We start from the raw sequence: 20,233 nt of genomic DNA on the forward strand, positions 1-20,233 counted from the left end.
AAATAATTTTAAAATGGGGAAACAAAACAATTTAAAACAGTGTCAAAAAAAGTGTTTGTTTATTATTTTTTATATATTTCGTTATCAAAAAAGACTTGTATTTAATTTTTTTAAACTTTTATTTTATTATTGATTGATTTGGTGTTTATTTTGTAGAACTCCATATTTAAACTTATAATTAGAAATCAAACACTGATTTGAGTCTACTGAACACTTTATTTTATTTTTACAAATATAAACATATAAAAATAAAAACTTCGTGACAATTGTTTCGCCTTATTAGGGCATTTTCAAACGAATGTGAAGATTATTTGGATTGAATGTCCTTATATAGTTATATAATTCAAGGTACTTAAGTGATTATTTTAATGTACATGCTTTATGATTAATGTACATGCTATAGTTCATAAGATTATTTTTATTTTCTACTTAAGTACCTTGAATTATATAACTATATAAGGACATTCAATCCAAATAATCTTCACATTCGTTTGAAAATGCCCTAATAAGGCGAAACAATTGTCACGAAGTTTTTATTTTTATATGTTTATATTTGTAAAAATAAAATAAAGTGTTCAGTAGACTCAAATCAGTGTTTGATTTCTAATTATAAGTTTTTTTATTTTATTGATATATTTAAGATTTTTTTATATTAGTAGGAAGAGAAATTAATGGAGCCAAATTCATGAAAAGGATTAGCATTTGGTCATTTATTTGGCAAACAAAGTTTAAGTGGTTGAGATCTTTTTCTTCAAAACGACAATCGCAAATGTGGAAGTCAAAGACACCGATTCTCGCTAGATGAGTCCCCGTACAGCAATGCCCTATCCTCATTCGACAAATGGTGGATGTATCTTTTTTTTTCAGCAAAATTTTCTTAAACCGAAGACGTGATGGGATATTAGGTTGAATGAGAGCGTATTGATTTTTAATTTTATCTTTCAATTTTAATTCTTAACTTTTAATTTAAACTTTTAATTTAAACTTTTGAATATAATTTTACTTTTGATTTTCACTCTTAATTTATACTTACTTACATCTACATACTACCTGCATCTAATAATTTATTGTTGGTTGTGATTTTTTACAAATAAATTTAAATGTTCCTCGAAGCAGAGAGAGAGCTATACAATGTCTTCTCCTTTTTATGTACTTTTTATGTAATATTTTTATTTTTACTTTTTTAGAATTCATTATTTTTCCCCTCTCCTCCTGCATTCATAATAAATTAGTGTGAAATCTGTAATTGGTCTTACTTTTCATAATTGTTCTTTTGTACCTTGTTTTATATAAAGACTGTATGATTTCATTAATAAATTAATAAGTAATGTTTTCCTGTTGAAATTTTGGAAAAGTTCCATTTGCAGGACCAGCTGGAAGACATATCAATATTTGGGATTGTCATAAGATCGTCGGCTGGTAGTTAGAGTAATTTGTACTTCCATTTAATACAGCTCCCTTAGCTAAAGGATCGACTTTATCATTACCTGGAATACCATGATAGCTCGGAATCCAAGCTAGGGAAACCTGAACATTTTTTTGTTTCAGTAAGTATAATTTTTCGCGAATTCGGAATATAATATATTACGACTAGAATCAAATAAATCATTCCAACGTTTTTCTTCCATTTGTCCATTTTGTTTTCTTCGACGATCTGACAGATGGAAAAATAATTAAATTTTTCAGTAATGCATTTGCTACTTACACATGGAATGTAATCCCATCCAGTTTCTTCAAGATCCCAGCAGTATTTTTACAATTTAAAACGACACAACAGTGCATAGTTGGATTCAAATCGAGAGTTGCGTATTAAGCGACGTCTACAAAAAAACTAATGCGTCAAAACGTAAAACTACTTCTTTAAGAGTAGTTTAGTTGCCTTCTGTTTGATGCGCGTATGCGGTTTCTGGACTATTCTTAATTCTATGGCTGGTGTTTTTCTGGGCTGTCGTGCCACGCGTCCAACACTCTATGACGTCACCTTTAAATTTTCGTTGCCATAGGTTAAAAATAAACGTGAAACTTATTGAATATTATGTAATACAGTAGGTACTTGATAAGTGAATGGTATTTTGGGCATGCGACTATCGGGGGAGGCTGAGATAAGCCAAACAGGCGGGAATGACGTCATCAATATCAATTTACGTGAATGCACACCGCTCCCGGGCAGATAGTAACTAAGTGACTAGTTTGAGAACAAAACCGAGAGAATTTTATTTATTTTAGTACACAAACATTCGAAAATAACACATAAAATCATTCATTCAGATGGAAAAAAAAAATAATACAACCTTCGGTCAAAGAGGATTAACCTACAACTCGGCTAAAGTGTACAATCTACTGTAACATATTACAACAGAGATGAAGAACATTAAGGAAAGGTAATATAGAAGTCTAGGCATCTACAGGGCTTATGACCTGTCAATGGCTGGTTTAAGTGGCCACTGAAAATGTTATATTAGTCCTTGTCTACAAAAATTTGGACAAACTCAAAATATTGTTGATAAATTACCTGGTCCATGAAGAAGTATAGAAATTGAAAAAATAACATTTTCAGGCGTTGCCTAGTATGCAAGTGAAATAATTCAATTAGATGAATCTCACCTGCATAAATAAAAGTTTCAGCTCTTTAACTTCACAAACATCAACAGATGAAAGAATTGAAGGAATATAGATGTTTAAATATAGGCAGAATGGTGAATGTTACACAGTGTGTAAAGTGGCCACTTAAACCAGCCATTGACAGGTCATAAGCCCTGTAGATGCCTAGACTTCTATATTACCTTTTCTTAAATGTTTTTTATCTCTGTTGTAATGTACACATTTCGTTTTTAGGATTCCAAATTCTATTATTGTATTGATATAATTTTATTTATGACGCATTACGTATAAGTTTGAAATCATTTTTATTCTAATATTAAGTATCAATTATATTATAATCGTATTATTATGTACATGACTATAATTTCATTTTTAAAAAAAAACAAAGAATTTTGAAAAAGTAGGAAGCACGAAATCACCCGACACTTGCGTGTAATTTCGTACATCGTTCGTCTGATTTCGTACATTTTTTTAAGGCTCAAAAAAGCACGGTTTAATGTATTTTTACAAATGATAAAATGTCTTTACCAAGCAATCTTTTATTTCAGTTTTTGCATAGACACATTCATTCGCAAATTCACATAAATAATTAGTGGCAGAAGTTTTACCACTGCATAAAGCAGTTGACGAATTTTCGCATGACGCCTCTGTGCCATAATTTTCCGTTCTTACCAAATTCTTGGCATATTACTCATATTATCTTATCTTAACTTCATGTTCATTCTAATACTGTTTATAGTTAGCACGGCCGCAATTATGAACGCTATGTTCATCTGCACATATCGAGACGGTACACTCTACTTCTGTACTCGGTATGTTCAACCGGCTTGTTATCTCGACGTCGTATGATCGAATAGAACCAATGAACGACCCCGAAAATTTAGTCCGAGTTCCTTACTTCATTAACTCGTGTTTTATTTCTATAATAAATCACAATGAACTTCCATCAAGAATTTTCACTTGCAAACTTCAATGTTTTAATTAGGTTTAGTTATAGTTTATTATTATTAATATTTGACACTTTATATACATATACAATAAATATACATATAAGGGCGGGCATATTGCCTTAAGGCAATTTCTTCCTACCTACCCAAACCGTTCAGTTTGAGAAAATTATAAATACGTGGACTTATTGAATCTTACAATTTTATACAAAAATTAAAAGCGAATATTAATAAAAATAAATATAAATATTTTTTAAAAATAACACTATACTATGAAGAGAGGAGAGGGGATGGGAAGGAAAGAAGAAGGATAAAGGAACAATTTAAATATTTAGATAGTGACATTTCAATCTTGACTTAAATGTAAATAAAGAAGGGGCATTATTTTATGTTTTGGAGTTCAAACATAAACAAGTACTTAGGTAGGTACCTACTTAAATTCAATATTACTTTAAGATTTGGAATTCAATCATAAAAAAGTACCTACTTACCAATAAAAAGTTACAACATCTTTTCTACGTTTATCCGAACGTTTTTTACTAAAGATTTTTTAGTAAATTTTTGTAAGTATACTTAATTATGTTTAATCTTAAGAGGAAACGCGGTCTGACTTCTCTTCATACAAACGTATTCACGTATTTTCTCTCTGAATTTTGACACTAGAGATTTTTTTTTTTACAATAAGAACAAAAACAAACCATTCCCCGCAAGGGTAGGCAGAGAGGAAATAACGCCATATCACTCTATCGTTGCATTCGGATCTCGCTTCCTCTTCATTCATAGATCTTCTCATGCACGCGCGCCGATTATTCCGACTTTTACCATGTCCTTTTTCAAGTATTTGTTGGATTTGGTCATGCCATGTCTTTCACGGTCTTCCTCTATTTCTGCATCCATGAACGTTCGCAGTGTATATATTTTAGCCGTTCTTTCGTTGTCCATTCGCTCTACATGTCCAAACCAGCGCAGGGCTCTTTTTTACACATTATAGATGTTTACCCAATGGTAATGCGTGTCCCTATACGGTTTCGTTTTTTAAAAAATGTTTACTATGGGAACTAGAATCATTCAAACCCGTAAAAAGCACAGTGTTATCTGTTGTCTTCGGGCGCACGGTCCACGGTATACAAATATAACTATTTTTGAAAAGCGCAAAACATACCCATACATAAAGTTTTATTGTGATACTCTGTCTAAAAAAATAACAAAATCGGTTCAGTTTTGAGGTGCGGAAAACGGTACAGCGAAACGTCGATTTTGTCTATTCTAACAAAAGGTCTGACATACAGTTGTCTTTTTCGCACAGTATCGGGGAGGCATCTGCAAGACAGTGACAGGAAAACAATCTTCGAACACCTTATTTATCAAAATTCTCTGTCCTCACAAATGAAATTTGGGCTTAATACAATATTTGATATCAAACTTTCGATTGTGTTCATTTAATATATTTAGCAAGAATTCAAATCTAGCAATAGCAAAGCATTGCCGGGTTCAGCTCGTTATGTATAAAATAAATAATACACTGACACTCCGGAATGTGCCTGTGGGCCAGTGGAGTGGCCACATCCATAAATAAATAGGAAATATTATTAATATTTAAAGCATTAACTTTGTGGGCAAATATTTTAATAAATGTTTTTAAATATTAGTATATAACCACTTACGACTTTTCTATGTCTACCGGTTTCGAGACGTACCCTTCTCTTCGTGTTTACCAATTAAAATGCAATTCTTGTCCTTCAGTTTACGTTGGAAGAGCATCAAGAAATTTTGATATTCGTGTTAAAGAACATATGAGGTGTCTTCACAATAATAATTTCTCTGAATGCGCAAATCACCTAATTAATTTAAATCATGACTTTAAAAAAAATACAGAAGTTAAAATCTTACATACAAATAAAAAAGGGTTACAAGTAAATAATATGGAAATTTTTCACATTAGGAAAGCTTTACAAAATAATTTTTCTGTGATCAATAATCAACCTTTCAATATAGCCCGTTATACAATGTTCCACTGTAATGGTCACCCTAAACCTATTAAGCTCAACCCCTCCCTCCATCCCATTTACTTTTTCCATCAATTCTCAAACAGCATAATATTTTCATAATTTAATCAGTGCATGTTTGTCCTAATCAGTGCATGAGCTTATTAAAATGCATGTCGTGTTGGTTTTATATTTTTGTGCAACAACTATGGTGAAGGTGTATAGTGGGTTTTGCATGTTGGTTTAATTGGTGTCCTGACGAAGAGGCGAGTACGTCTCGAAACCAGTAAACATAGAAAAGTCGGTAAGTGGCTATATATAAATATTTGATAACATTTATTAAAAAGGAAATGTTATTTAATGTACCAATTGTATAAACATATTTTTTGTGAACTATGTATTTTTTTTTAATTTTTTTTTTAAAAAAGAAATATTTGCGTTCTTATGATTTACCCAAATATTTAATTTTGAGGGCCATTTTCAACGAGTTGTAAATAACTCACTATTAGAAAATGGAATCAAGTTGGGGTAGAGTGGGATTCGAACCACGGACCTTTGGTCCGTGAGTCCGAGACACTAGCCACGGGACCACAACCCGACATTTGTTTTATATATTAGATTAAATAAATAAATAAGTTATATACGCCTTTAAAAAGAAACTTTTTTAGCACAAATTTTTAATGTACTCTTCTTTTGGCCAGTCTTTTTTTTTGCTGGCTGGAAGATATTGTTTTTACCAATAAGTACGCCATACTTTATATTTAAAGATTTTTTTATTTAGGAAAATACATACATGAACAGAAAATATAAAAGGAAAAATAATGAAACCGCAAAACCGCGAAACCAGCTTGTCAGCACGTTCCTTGTTTTTTCTTTACAAAGAAAAACGTTAAAGAAATTTAAAAAGTAGTATAAATATAATTGAGAACTAAATTAAGTAAATAAATTATGTAAAAATTACATTAAATAAAATATTTATTTTTTTAATCTGCCATCTGAAACGTAAGATTTTCACACCTTCATTCCAGACTGGTTGAACGGAAAATGTTGGTTTTAAAAATAGTTCTACACTCATTATTTTATTGTTCCTGGACTGGTTCCTTACCTTCCAAAAAAATTATCCAGATACGCTGCAATTAGTCTACCAAACCTCTTCGAATACATGCAACAGATCCAGAGCGATGTTTTTCAGCATAGCGGTAAACCTTACAACAGACATAACCATTGGCAGATTGGTCCTGTGTATCGGAATATGAAACAATTGATCTCTCAGGTAATTATAAGAAAGATACAAACCAATGCTCATCATAATCTCAAATTATTATTGTAACCATCGATCATACCGCGCAACAATCGATAAAAATGTGTCGTCAAATACACATTTCTTCTAGTCTTTAAACTGTTGTAGCCGAGCATACCCTGGAGAAACTCGGTCGGGTAGAGCCGAGGATAATACCCGTACTCTCTCATGTAGAGATATCTCAGAAACTTCTTTTGGATTTTCTGTATCATAAGAGAGTACTTCAGTTTATGTGGCCCCCAAATAATCGAGCCATTCTCGAGTCAACTTCGCACCAAGGAGTTGTAAAAGAGTTTTTAGTACGTGGGTATTTTTCAAAACCCTGGCAGTACGCAGAACGAATCCTAAAATCCTCAATGCATTACCACTGATTGTCTCTGTGTGTTCATGAAATGTCAGAGTGCTCACAAATCTAACGCCCAGATCCTTGACATTTGATGTTCGTATCAGATTCTGGTCATTCATTTTACAGCGAAAAAATAGAGTTTTTTGGGCCCTCGCGAAGGACGTGACCGGACACTTGGAAACATTAAACCTAAGTTTGTTCCGCCTTCCCAATTCAGATATATTAGATAAATCCACTTGGAGAAGACAAAAATCGTAACTAGATCAAAAAATTATAACTCACCTCATAATTTCATTTTCTCTCTGTTCCTCTTGTTTCTGCCGAAGCATCACTCCTTCGATGATCGCTCTTTCCTCGGCCGTGAGATAAGATAAATCCGGCATGTCAGCCATGGTTAGTCAATCCTTTATATCGAATATAATACGCCGCACTGAGCACTCACAAATCCCACACAGAAACACGAATCATGATCCTGTCGACCGGAACGAGAGATCAACTGTTTTTCAGAGAAAATAACCTACGCATGAACGCATATTTACGTGAAAATTAAAACAGAACACACCGCAAAAAAAATCAAAAGCGGACATGACAGATTATCAAACACGAATTTAGCTGCGAGCCAATCTGTCAAACGCAAAGTTTGCGTCGATTTTCACGGTTTTCTGTCATTCAACGTACTTGTCAATCAATTTTTAACAGATCTGTTTCAAATATGATATTTATACACAAAACTTATCGCAAATTGAAAATGCGTCTTTTTTGCACTCGTTTAAAAATTCTACACGATTATTTGATCTTCTTTTGTCGCTACATGTTCCGCTGACAATCGCCATAACAATGTATATTCACTCCGCTACCTTTGTTAGTCTTCCTCGCTATCATCTCGCCACATATCAGTTAGTAATCACTGTTTGACACAATTTTAAGCGGCGCCGCAAATATATAAAAAAATAATAATACCGAATGAGTTCCGAAAACGCGAACGACTTAAACGCGTTTACCATCTTGGGTAAAGTTTCGAACGGACGACACTTTTACATAGATGTATACAAAAATAGCACCATCGTCCGTCAACTATTGTGCCATTAAATCAAGTAAACTTCGAGGAAGGGGGATGGCGTGAAACGAGATATGTAGCAGATTTTATCGCGGATCGGCGCTGTTGGAATTCAATGTCCATATTGCGGAAGCTTCGCGAAAACGAACGGATACTCAAACAATAAAAATATAAACATACATCATTTATTTGTGTAAAACTTTTAGGGGTAAAGTGTCCTCAAGCTGCGGTTGTTTCTCGAATCAAACACAGCGCAAATATTGTGAGCTCTCCGTTACGAGGCGAGGTCGTTCGCGGTCCGCGGGGCTTCATCCTTTTCTATTTTTTTTTCGTTTCTAGGGCTCTTCTGTACCGGGGCGCGGGACACGGAGGGACAGTCGCGGATCGCGGGGGCCCTCGGAGGCTTAATAAATAATAGGATGCGTTAAACATTAAGCCAATGGCCGCTGCCTCACGGCGTGACGTCAGCACTGGTTGTATATCGTATTGATCTCTGGGGGCGCCGCGCATGCGTCGCGGACCATAGACAAACCTTCCCACGTAGAAAATTCTGGAGGATTTCAAACCGGTTTTTGGGAAAGCGCGCAGGAAATATTTATTTATTTAAACAATGTAATTAAATGTTTTCTTTGTTTAAAATCACAAAATAAATTTAATCTGTCGACACTGCCGCGTGTGACACGTGCTGCAGACGTATCAGGCTCTCCTGAGACTCAAGTCTGAATCTTCTTAACACCGATCTTAACACGATCTTTCGGCTTTATTGGGCGGAATTAAGAGACGCGGGATTGACGTGAAAGGAGGCGAGAGTGCTGGCTGTCGATAGGGTCTCCTGGAGACTTCTGATAAAGCCCACATGCTCCACTTAGGACTGGATGTGGAAAAAGAAAAGGAGAATAAACGTGTAGTCAATAAAAACCATACAAATCAAAATAATGTAAAAACAAAAATCACAAATATACGGTACATAGTTTTATGGTGAATACGTAATTTTTTTTTGTCAACATCAACAGTTTTTGAAAACCATATTTTTTTATTTATTAGTGTATACACGGAACCAATGCCTTTTATAAACGTAAACAAAAATACAATTAACATACAGTGTTTTATTACAAAATTATGAAATAATATAATAACAATATAGCTACATATTACACAGTTGTTTTACAGATGTTCTATATAATAACTTTGGGATTTGAATACTTAACATACTTAGGTAGAAAAATAATAAAAATAAAGATAACGCGGTATATTCGAAATAGCGAAAAATCATAAATCGTTGATTTGTTGGTATTGTTGCAATGTATATTTAATGCCCTAGGAATAATACTAACTGTCTCCTGATAAGAGCTCAGGGGTTCTCAACCATTTTAAAAATAAAATATGAAAAGTGACAAAATAATAAACCTTTTTTAAAAAAAAAATATTTTTTTTAATACATAAAAAAATAAAATTCAAAAACTAAAAAAAAAAAACAAATATCTAGTCGTACGTTTATAAATATATTAGACATGTATTTATTTATACATTATTTTTCTTTTTTTATAAATGAACATAAATACTTAAACATCAGTCGAAATCCTAAATTATTTCTTTAATAGCAAGTTTAAACTTTATTTGGCTAATGTGAAAAATGTCAATACAACTGATCTGGTTCCCTAGACTGTGCAATCTTGAAATAGGTGAATTCATAGCATAATTGGTAGCAGCAATATCTATATTTCTGACTATCTAGTATGTAGGCAACTGAAATGACTCAAAATTAGACAGCGGAGAGGCTATCACTCCCTCTCACTTCTGTTCACTGTACTTCATAGTCCCAACGCCCCAATATACCTTCGTGAAAATTTTCATGGTTTACCTCCTCGTTCTAATTCTCAAAGCATCCTCTTAATACCCGTCCACAATTCCTCTTTTTTCTCTATTTCATATGGTGCCCGTGCGGCTCAACTGTCCACTATTAAAGACGTTTCTAGAGTATGTCTGTTTTATTATTATGATGGATAACTTATGCATCGCCGTTTTCGTAATATAATACCTCAAATTTAATATTATTTTAATAAAAATTAATTAATAATATTAATTTTAGACTTTATTTGAATAAAATTAAATTTTACTTTTTGAATTTGTAATTTAAGTAAAACAATTTTCATTTTTATTACATGCTACGGATTTGTTCAAATTATTTAGAGAAAAGGTGGGTTTTAAGGTTTTTCCGAAGTTTCACTTCACTCTCCCACAAACCATTATTAACATGAAAGATCTTCAATTGAAAAAAAAGAACTGAATAAATATCTTCTCAATAATAGTGTCTGAAATATCTTCTAAATACTTGATAAACGGCAATAAACAAATTTGTTTAATATTATTAATATTATGGATAACTTATATAGCGACATTTTCGTAATATAATATATAACCTCAAGGGTGATTTACATAGTGATTCTATAGATAAATCAACTTAATTGAAGCTTTTAAATTTGTGATTTCATTAAAACAATTTATTTTGTTGTCACATGCGACGGATTTATTCAAATGATTCAGGGAACAAGTGAGTTTCAAGGTTTTTTCGAAACTTCACTTCACTCTCACAGTTTCGCACCTCTGCTGGGAGAAAATTCCATGCCATAGGGCCTGCGACCGCAAATGCGCCTTCACCGAATTTAGTGCGCTGTTTGCGTAGAGGTATAATAACTTTTCCTCTCGACGTAAATGTAGCTGATTTAAGCATGAGACGTCTGTTAGCTAGTTCATCTAGAATGCATAGTTCCCTTAGATATTCCGGAGCAGTGTGCAGTGACTTATACATAAGCCGACAGTTTGTATTCCACCCTCTGTGGAAGACGTAGCCAGTGAATTCCCGAAGTAGTGGAGTGATATGACTGAGCTTAGAGATTCCAAAAATAAGTCTCGCTGCAGCATTTAATACAGACTGCAGGCGAGTCATTTTATTCATCGGTAGACCTGCGTAGATACCATTACAATAATCGACTCTAGACACTACAAACGCATTTATCAATTGTCGGGCGGCATCAACCGGCAAATTTTTGCGTATGCATTTAATTTGTCTCAGCTGGTAGAAGCATAAACTTATCGTTCTACTAATTTGAGCGTCAAGAGAAAGGTCAGAATGAAGGAAGACTCCCAGTAGTTGAACGGTGGGTAAAGCGGTACTTCTTACATCGGGTAGTGCCGTATCCTGAATTAAATTCTGTCGTCTGGCTGAAGCCATCCATTGTTCCGTTTTAGATGGGTTTAATGTTGGTCTATTTTCAGCAATTCAGTTTCTTATTTAAATGCTGTGTATTTTGTTTTTGAGTGATTTAGTGTTGGATAATTTGAGTCTAACCATTTTTTACTAAGTTTAAGTCATTTTCAGCCTTTTCAAATACAATATCTCATGAGCTTCCTTAAGATAGGCAGCTTTAAAAAAAAACTGGAAGTGCGGCTAGGAATAACAGGCGCCACATTCAACCGTATGAAGGCTGTCTGAAGATTGAATATTTACTCAGTGAAAACCAAATGCCGCCAATATAACGCCTGCATAACACCTATTCTTCTCTACGGATGTGAACCGTGACACCTCACTAGGGCCAAAAGCAGCAAACTTCCAAGTTTTGAGAATAGCTGTCTCAGAAAAATCTTGGGTGTGCGGTGGTTTGGATTTATGGGGAATGAAGTAATAAGTGAACGGACGCAGCAAACTCCGGTGACAACTGTCATCAAGCGGAGGCGATACGGTTGGCCTGGCCATGTGCTGAGTTTTAACCACGCTTGCCTACTTTACAAGGCGTCAGGTTGTCGACGTCCTGGACGTCCACTGCCGACTGTTCGTCGGCAGTTCGTGTCACAACTACAGGACGCGAACCCGACTTGAAGAATCCGACAGAGATGCTTGGAGGATATTAGTGGACACCATATGCTCCAACTAGGGAGCGGATATGGAATAATGAATGAATACCATTGTTGACCGTTTGTTTCTGTAAAATAAATAAATAAATAATATTAAATATGATAATTTCACTGAAAACAAGACTGCGCCTGCATGTAGGCAAAATGCGTAACTTTCGACGCCACCAATATTTTCGTCGAAATGGGCGAGTTTTCGAAAAAAAATATCAGGTCAATTAAATTAACGGTTTTCACAAAAAAAAATAACTCACAGTTTTCTACTTATTTAAATAAGTTTCGGATTCGGCCGAAAATCTTGTTTCGGTCGATCCTTGGACCAAAAGAGTATATTGTATATTATACTTATAGTCTCAAAAATGTAGCAAATACATTTTCACTTGATATTATTATGGCCGTGTCGTCTATTAGTATACTATTAGTATACGACTATTAGTATACAGGGTGTTCTTTAAACCCTGTCACATCCGAAACCACGATGATTAGTATGAGCAAGAAGACAGCATATTTTAAAAAATATTTAGAACAAAGAAATTTTTTCATAATAAAATATTTTAAAAATCAAATGGTTGCTTACTTCTGCAGGGGAGAAGTGAGGGGAGCGCGGTGCAGTATCAGACTCCCCCCTTCCCCCTTCTCGTTTCACCCCTGCATAAGTTGGCAAACATTTGCTTTTGATATTTTATTTTTCAAATTTTATTCGTTCTAAAAAGATATTTAATGGGCCAATGTCTTCTTGCTCATACTGATCATCGTGGTTTCGGATGTGACAGGGTTTAAAGAACACCCTGTATACAATATACTCTTTTGGTCCAAGAATCGACCCCTGTGCAACTTTTAATGTGCAGATATGTATATCGAGGGGTACTAGACCCATCGGTACAAACCGATGTACTTACATTAAAACTTGATGGTGGAGGGGATCGGTAGGGTATCTTCGTAATTTCTCGGGAGGATTTTATCTGCAACTACGACGGCATCTGAAGCTATGTTATTTTAGTGCGTAGATATGTGTACCGTGACGTACGCTTCTCATTGTTTCATATCGATATACCTACCCAAAACTTGAAGTTGGGGGTCGGTGGTGTATCTTCGCAATCGCTTGAGATAATTTATCTTCAACTATACCGTCATGGCGAAGGTATGACGTCCTTATCTTCCCATCATAATCGAGGCCCTGGGCTGCAAAAGGTCTTAGCATTTTTAATTGTCCTTTCATTTCGGCCTTTTCATATACCATCTGTAATACAAATTACCAGTTTAGGAATTATTTTTTTTCCGATTCCAAGGACTGTAGGACATCCGACATAATTGTTTTAATATTTTTTCATGTGTACGTGATAAAGCATTTTGGAAAAGAAAAACCTAATTATTCGTACTTTTTTCTCCGCGCTCATCGTATACTCCACTCGGCCCGATGTACCCACAGATCTCTCAATGCCCAAACTTTTGTTCGGCTGATCTCGGTGTGATTACGGCGGCCTCCGTAGTGCAGTGGTCAAGACGCTTGACTCACGTACGGAAGGTTCCGGGTTCGATTCCCGGTGAGAACACAAAAATTACAATGTGATTTTTCTCAATCCTGGGTGTTTTGTGATTTAATTCACCACTGTAATTGGGCCTCCTGGCCTGTTGTGGGCGGCCTCCGTGGTTTAGTGGTCAAGACGCTTGAGTCACGCACGAAAGGTTCCGGGTTCGATTCCCGGTGAGAACACAAAAATTAAAAATGAGATTTTTCTCAAGCCTGGGTACTCGGTGATGTAATTCACCACTGTAATTAGGCCTCTTGGCCTGTTGTGGTGCAAATAATAATAACAATAATAATAATAAAATAAAAATAAATCAAAAAAATAAATATAAAAATATATATATATATTTTATTTATACTTTTACATTGTTTGTATGCTTTTTTTATACGGAATAATGTTCCCTCACTGGGGTGTCCCGAGCCGAGGGAAACATTTTACAAAATGTAAAACACCCTTAAATTAGTTATTTAACAAAGTTAACATAATAATAATAAAACGTAATTTATTTATTTAACTTTTTGTACGTAATGTTATTTGTATATTGGCGGGCTTATTGCCAAATGGCAATTTTATTCAACCAACCAATAATTTATTAATTAACACAATTATCATTAACATAATAAACAATAAAAACTAAAATAATCATAAAAATCATAACCAAATTATAGACCAATAGAATAAATAGACTTATCAAATGGATTACTAGTTGAAACTCTGCATTTTATTTTTGTAATATTTTATACCTCAAATGCAATTATCATTCATTCAAACATTACCAAAGATATTGTAAAATACGCTATTTTATTATTCTTCTATGGTCACAACTGTCACTTTTGATAAATGTAGGTTAATCGCTTCAAAAATATACAGCCAAGTAAGGCGGATTGGGAACAATAATAGCTGAGCAAAATTTTACACAAATATTTTATTTCAAAATAAACGGTTGAATAACTTTTCTCACTTATTAACTATTTATGTTTATTTAAAAATTATGGGAAAATAAATAAAACAACTTCGTTTTTAACCACTAATTTTTATTTTTCTGAATTCGCAAATCATCTGATAGAAAATAATCATAACTTCAATAAAGACACTGGATTAAAAGTACTTCATGTTGAAAATAAAATATTAAAATAAGACATCTTAGAAATCTTAGAAATTAAAAAAGGTATTCATAATAAGAAAACAATAATTAATAACCAAATAAACAATATTTATTTTATTCCTCTCCTGTATGACTTCGAAAATAATGATATTAAATTACCACCCGTGTAGGGAAAAAACGACTTGATGTATTGTGTCCATGTGTATTTAGTGAACATGATAAAAATAAAAAAGGAATCAATTCATTAGTTACGTAAACCTTGACGAAGCTTGTTTGCTTTGAAACCGGTCGGTGAAAAATAAAAATGGTTAAAAACAAAGTTGTTTTATTTATTTTATTATAATAAATAACCACAAATTTAGTGCTTCAAATATAAAGTTTATATGGGAAAATTATTTATTTTACTTAATTTACCCCAATTTTATCTTTTCCTTTACTTTTTGCACCTTTAAACTATTTTTCAATTCGGAGAAGTTTCACAGCGGCTGTCAAAATAATGCACGAATTCCATATCTTATTTAACTTGCACTTTTTCCTTTGGACCATTTCAAATTTCCACAAAGAATGTTAAATAAATAAAACTAAGAAAAAATCATTCACATTTATTTTTATTATATATTATAATGTACACGGATTAACAATTCTCAAGTATAAAAACATTACATAATAAAACGTATGTACAAAATCACTATAATTTATGTCAGAAGAGTACTTTACAATAAGCTAGAATATGTTCGATTTATTTATAAATTATGAGTATTATAAAAATACGTACTAACACCTAATTAGAACACATGGCATATTTATTTAATTATTGATAAATGCCCTTAGGGCTTTGTCTAATGAAACTTAGCCGGAACCAAGTTGTTATCACTGGGGCCCTCACAGGGCACAGGGCACTGCAGATTGCACAGGGAAATATAACTTCTTTTTTTACATTTTTAAAGTAATAAAGGTCTATGAAATACTGTCCAATTCGTAATTTTGTAGTTTTGAAAAACGCGACATGTTGGGCCTTGGCATTTTGAATTCCCGCAGAAACAGTCGTTCCATTGGCCACGCCCCTAATACGTCACGATTCATGATTATTTATACCTGCCCATTCAAATTTGTTTAGAACTAAGTCACGAATCTGGACGTCACAACTGCCGAGGCCAAACATGTCGCGTTTTTCTAGCAACGTATTTTAATCAAATTTATTTTTTACATTTATGTATGAAAACATTTCTCCATAATATTCATATTGACTTTGTAAATACAATCAATTATTCTTAATCCATTTCATATATTTTTATCAGTATTCGCAGTATGTGATATTTCCCTCTTTCTAGAATGAACCCCTCCGAGAATTCTAGATATAGGGTCTGCAGTGCAGAAGAGGAAACACCAATATACATTCATGTGAATGTGATGCTTTATATCACAAAAGAAGTCGTACCCTCGGGGGACCATTGGTCAAACCTGTAGCTCAATCACAAATAACTATCGACGAGCTAATAAGCGACGTGAAAACAATTTCTCACCATGTTTGTTTATCATATTCGCGATCACAATGGAACATGCGTGAACACCTAATATTAAATGTCAAAATATTTACGTTTCGCGGAGTATAATCCTGCTGCGCAATCACATATTTGAATTTCACCGGTGTAAAAATGGAAAATATTCCAAAACTGCTATTTTTTATTTTTATTTATCACTGTATGAGATTGCTTCGGGAATAAATATATAACTTCGCTGCTGTCATATACGTACATGTGTATATCATCAGTGTCATACGTTTTATTATATAACTCTTCTACATTCCATTTTTCGACATGTATAAATTTTTACTAATTATATTTTTCTATTATTATTTTGTATATTGTTTTGATTATTTTGCATATTGTTTTGATTACTTGTATATTGTTTTAATATGTAAATAAATATTTTTGATTTATATATCGAAGAGTCCCGACTTAACACGGAATTTTCTAACAAGTCGGAACATAAAAAACATATAATTGTGTATTTTGTGCATTAAATAAAAAAATAAAAAATAAACATTTTTTTTTTTATCATTCATTGCATTTAGCCGGCGGTTGGCAAGCCAAATGTCAAGAAAAGCAGTCGCCATTGTAATTGTAATTTAATTTTCACTTTTTTGTATTAGATACTCCTTACTATTTTGGAAATGCAATAAATTGTATTATTTTACGTAGTAAACGCCGATTTTTTGCCAGTGAACTTTATTTATTTACGAGGAAAACTATGAACAAACCGAAACGAGCGTTGACTTAGAGATTACACACGCGTTGACTTATGACTGCGATGACTTAAGCATGTTCATTTCATTGTGATCGCTCAAATGCTTAGCATGTTTTTAAGCACGTCGATAGTTATTTGTGATTGAGCTACTGAGGATGCTAGAGCGCTCATCCCGTACCTAATAGCCCGATACTCTAAGGACCTGCGCTTGGAGGGGGAGATTTAGCAATGTGAGAAAACTCGCCGTCCACTCGGCAGCCGGGCTCTTTAAAGACTGGGCTTAAAGGGCGAGAACTAATTTATGGGGACAGGAAAGGACACAGGTCGCAGTGACGTCAGGAGCTTATATAGCACTGACCCCCATTCAATAAGAATTGGGCTTTTATACCATGGTTTACAGGAATGATTTACAGGGAGACTGGAACTGAGCCCGCGATAGCCAATTCGCACATAGAGGAGGTCATTTGCTAATAATTATTGGATCTTACTTTCCCTAGTTAAAGTTTTTTAGTTTGGGAGATATGTTAATTTTTATACTTTTTCGAGATTTTGCCAAAATTTGACCTTTAAGCATTCAGAACTTAAAGGTTTTTCATTATTTTACTATTATTTGCTGGTAGTCATAAACATTTGTGATTAAAATACTTCGGAACTTTCCTCAAACTAGGGTTAAAAAAATAGATATTACGCTTTAAAAAATACTTTTAAAAAAAAACTTTACGGTAAAATTCAATCTGAAACAATAAAAAAAACTACGGTGTTTCAATAATTTATTCTATTTTTAGTTAGTTCTCTAGTTCGTCACCATTTTTTTTAAAAGCGTAATATCTTATTTTTTAAACCTAGTTTAAGGGAAGATCCGGCGTATTTTAATCAGAAATGTATATGAGTACAAACAATTTTTTTTAATACTAAAATTTTTAAAAAAATCAAGTTCTGAATGCTTGAAGGTCAAATTTTGGAAAAATCTCAATAAATTATAAAAATGTATAAATCTCCCAAACTATAAAACTTTAGCTAAGGAAAGTGAGGTCCAATAATTAGCAAATGACTTCCTCTATATGCGAATTTGCTATGGCGAGTTAAGTTCCAGTCACCCTGCATAAAATATTTTAAAAAACACAAGACTGAAAATCAAATTACAGTAGAATTACAAATATCCAGATGAACGAGTGCCAGACATTATCCGGATATGCAGAAATCCGGATAGCTGGATTAATTATTAAGGCAATGTTTTTAAACAAAACGCAAAATTTACTCAGAGATGACTTTTTGATGGCTTTTGAAATAACACAGCGAATTGGGATCACATTAAAAACTTACTTGAACATGTCCAGCGAAGTTAATTTCTTTGATGAAGAAACACGTTTACGAGAAGCGCTCTTTTTTTATTTGGTATTATAATATCTCCTTTATTTATTTCCTGATAACGATTCGGACATTTGGCAATCCGTGGCCGGAGTTAGGATAAACGGAGTTCTATTGTATTAATTAAATTTGCAATTATTGATTCAAGTCAAGGACACAAGACTTGATTTATTTATTTATTTATTTATTTCAAACAAACAAACCATCACGCCGTTTCCCCGTAAGGGTAGGCAGAGAGGATAGAACGCCACAACACTCTATCTTTGCATACAGATCTCGCTTCCTCTACATTCATACATCTTCTCATGCACGCGCGCCGATTATTCCGACTTTTGACATGTCCGTCTTTAAGTATTTGTTGGATTTGGTCGTGCCATGTCTTTCTCGGTCTTCCTCTATTTCTGCATCCATCAACAACGGCGGCCTCCGTGGCGTAGTGGTCAAGACACTTGACTCACGCACGGAAGGTTCCGGGTTCGATTCCCGGTACATATTCACTCGCTGTGCGGCTTTCGTGGTAAAGAACCAGAAACTTACATGCGCACAAAATGTTTCACAAAAATGCACATGCGCTCATGACACGTCATAATTTAAAACAGATTAATGAACGGAAACATTCTAAAATTAGTCGTGCAAAACAAAGGCTCAAAACCTTCTTTAAAAAAAGTCTGAATAGCAAATAACGTAATTCAGATAAAGATTATGGTCAAACGTGCCAAAAACCAGACGTGTCTAATGGTGATTTTGATTTTGCTAAGTCAGAACTCTTTAAAAAACTTCAACTAATGCACTTGAAAGAAATGCCATTTTGCAATCGGATTCTATGGAATGGATTCAAGAGAGAAGACACCGTTTGACTGCATCAAGCTTTGGAAAAGTTTGCAAAAGGGGGGGGTTATAAAATGTGGACCACTCATCAAAAGCCTTATATACCAAAGCAACATAAATGAAGTTTAGTCGGTCCAATATGGCAGAGAACACGAAAAAACTTGCACTCGATCATGTTTAAGGAGCACTGAAGATCCTTATGTCATTGAAAAATGTGGCAAAGCAACATAAATGAAGTTTAGTCGGTCCAATATGGCAGAGAACACGAAAAAACTTGCACTCGATCATGTTTAAGGAGCACTGAAGATCCTTATGTCATTGAAAAATGTGGCAAAGCAACATAAATGAAGTTTAGTCGGTCCAATATGGCAGAGAACACGAAAAAACTTGCACTCGATCATGTTTAAGGAGCACTGAAGATCCTTATGTCATTGAAAAATGTGGCTTGTTCGTTGATGCTAAATTAAGCTTCTTGGGTGCAAGTCTAACGGAAGATGGTAAAATTGTTGAAATTAAATGTCCATATTCTGCTTCAAGAATGACCATTGAAGAGGCCGTCAAGTCCGAAAAAATATTTTTTTGGAAAATAAATTAAAAAGGAGAAATGTTTGTTAGCAAAAGGCATGCTTGGTTTCACCAGGTGCAAGGCCAGCGTCATATTACCAAAAAAGAGAAATGCATCTTCGCGGTTTGAACTAAGGCGGATATGAAGGTTCAAATAATAAAAAAGATGACGAATTTTGGAAACTTTATATGGAAGATCAGTTGAAAAAGTTCTATCTTAATTGCCTGCTCGCTAGCGGCGCAACCGCGAGTCAGTCTGCGTAGGAAAGGCGAAGGAAGCGAAACTGTCTATTGTGAAATAAAGTAACACCCTTGCACAAAGGTATTTTGATTTGACTTATTGTTTTTATGTGTGATTTGTTAGTATGGAAAAGAAGCGAAAAATCGACAGTGAATGCAGAACGTTCCGAGATAAATAGAACTTTCAGTATTTTGTGATTGAGTCCA

General features: G+C 33.9%; 2 protein-coding genes across 2 annotated transcripts in view; both read right to left on the reverse strand.

Moving 5' to 3' along the window:
- LOC148281822 (regulating synaptic membrane exocytosis protein 2-like) overlaps positions 1-8,731 on the reverse strand; it is a 44,886-nt gene extending 36,155 nt beyond the window's left edge. The window contains exon 1 of the mRNA XM_088226052.1: positions 7,462-8,731. Within this exon, the coding sequence (XP_088082178.1) occupies positions 7,462-7,571 (110 nt within the window). The 5' untranslated portion in view covers positions 7,572-8,731. The remainder of the gene's footprint in view (positions 1-7,461) is intronic.
- Positions 8,732-12,831: 4,100 nt separating this feature from the next.
- botv (exostosin like glycosyltransferase 3) overlaps positions 12,832-20,233 on the reverse strand; it is a 30,748-nt gene continuing 23,346 nt past the window's right edge. The window contains exon 9 of the mRNA XM_088226053.1: positions 12,832-13,385. The gene's annotated coding sequence lies outside the window, so the exon portion shown is untranslated. The remainder of the gene's footprint in view (positions 13,386-20,233) is intronic.

The sequence above is a fragment of the Micrasema longulum genome, unplaced genomic scaffold (genome assembly GCF_059751315.1).
Source record: "Micrasema longulum isolate JH-2025_06_02 unplaced genomic scaffold, ASM5975131v1 h1tg000404l, whole genome shotgun sequence".
In the NCBI taxonomy this organism is placed as follows: domain Eukaryota; kingdom Metazoa; phylum Arthropoda; class Insecta; order Trichoptera; family Brachycentridae; genus Micrasema; species Micrasema longulum.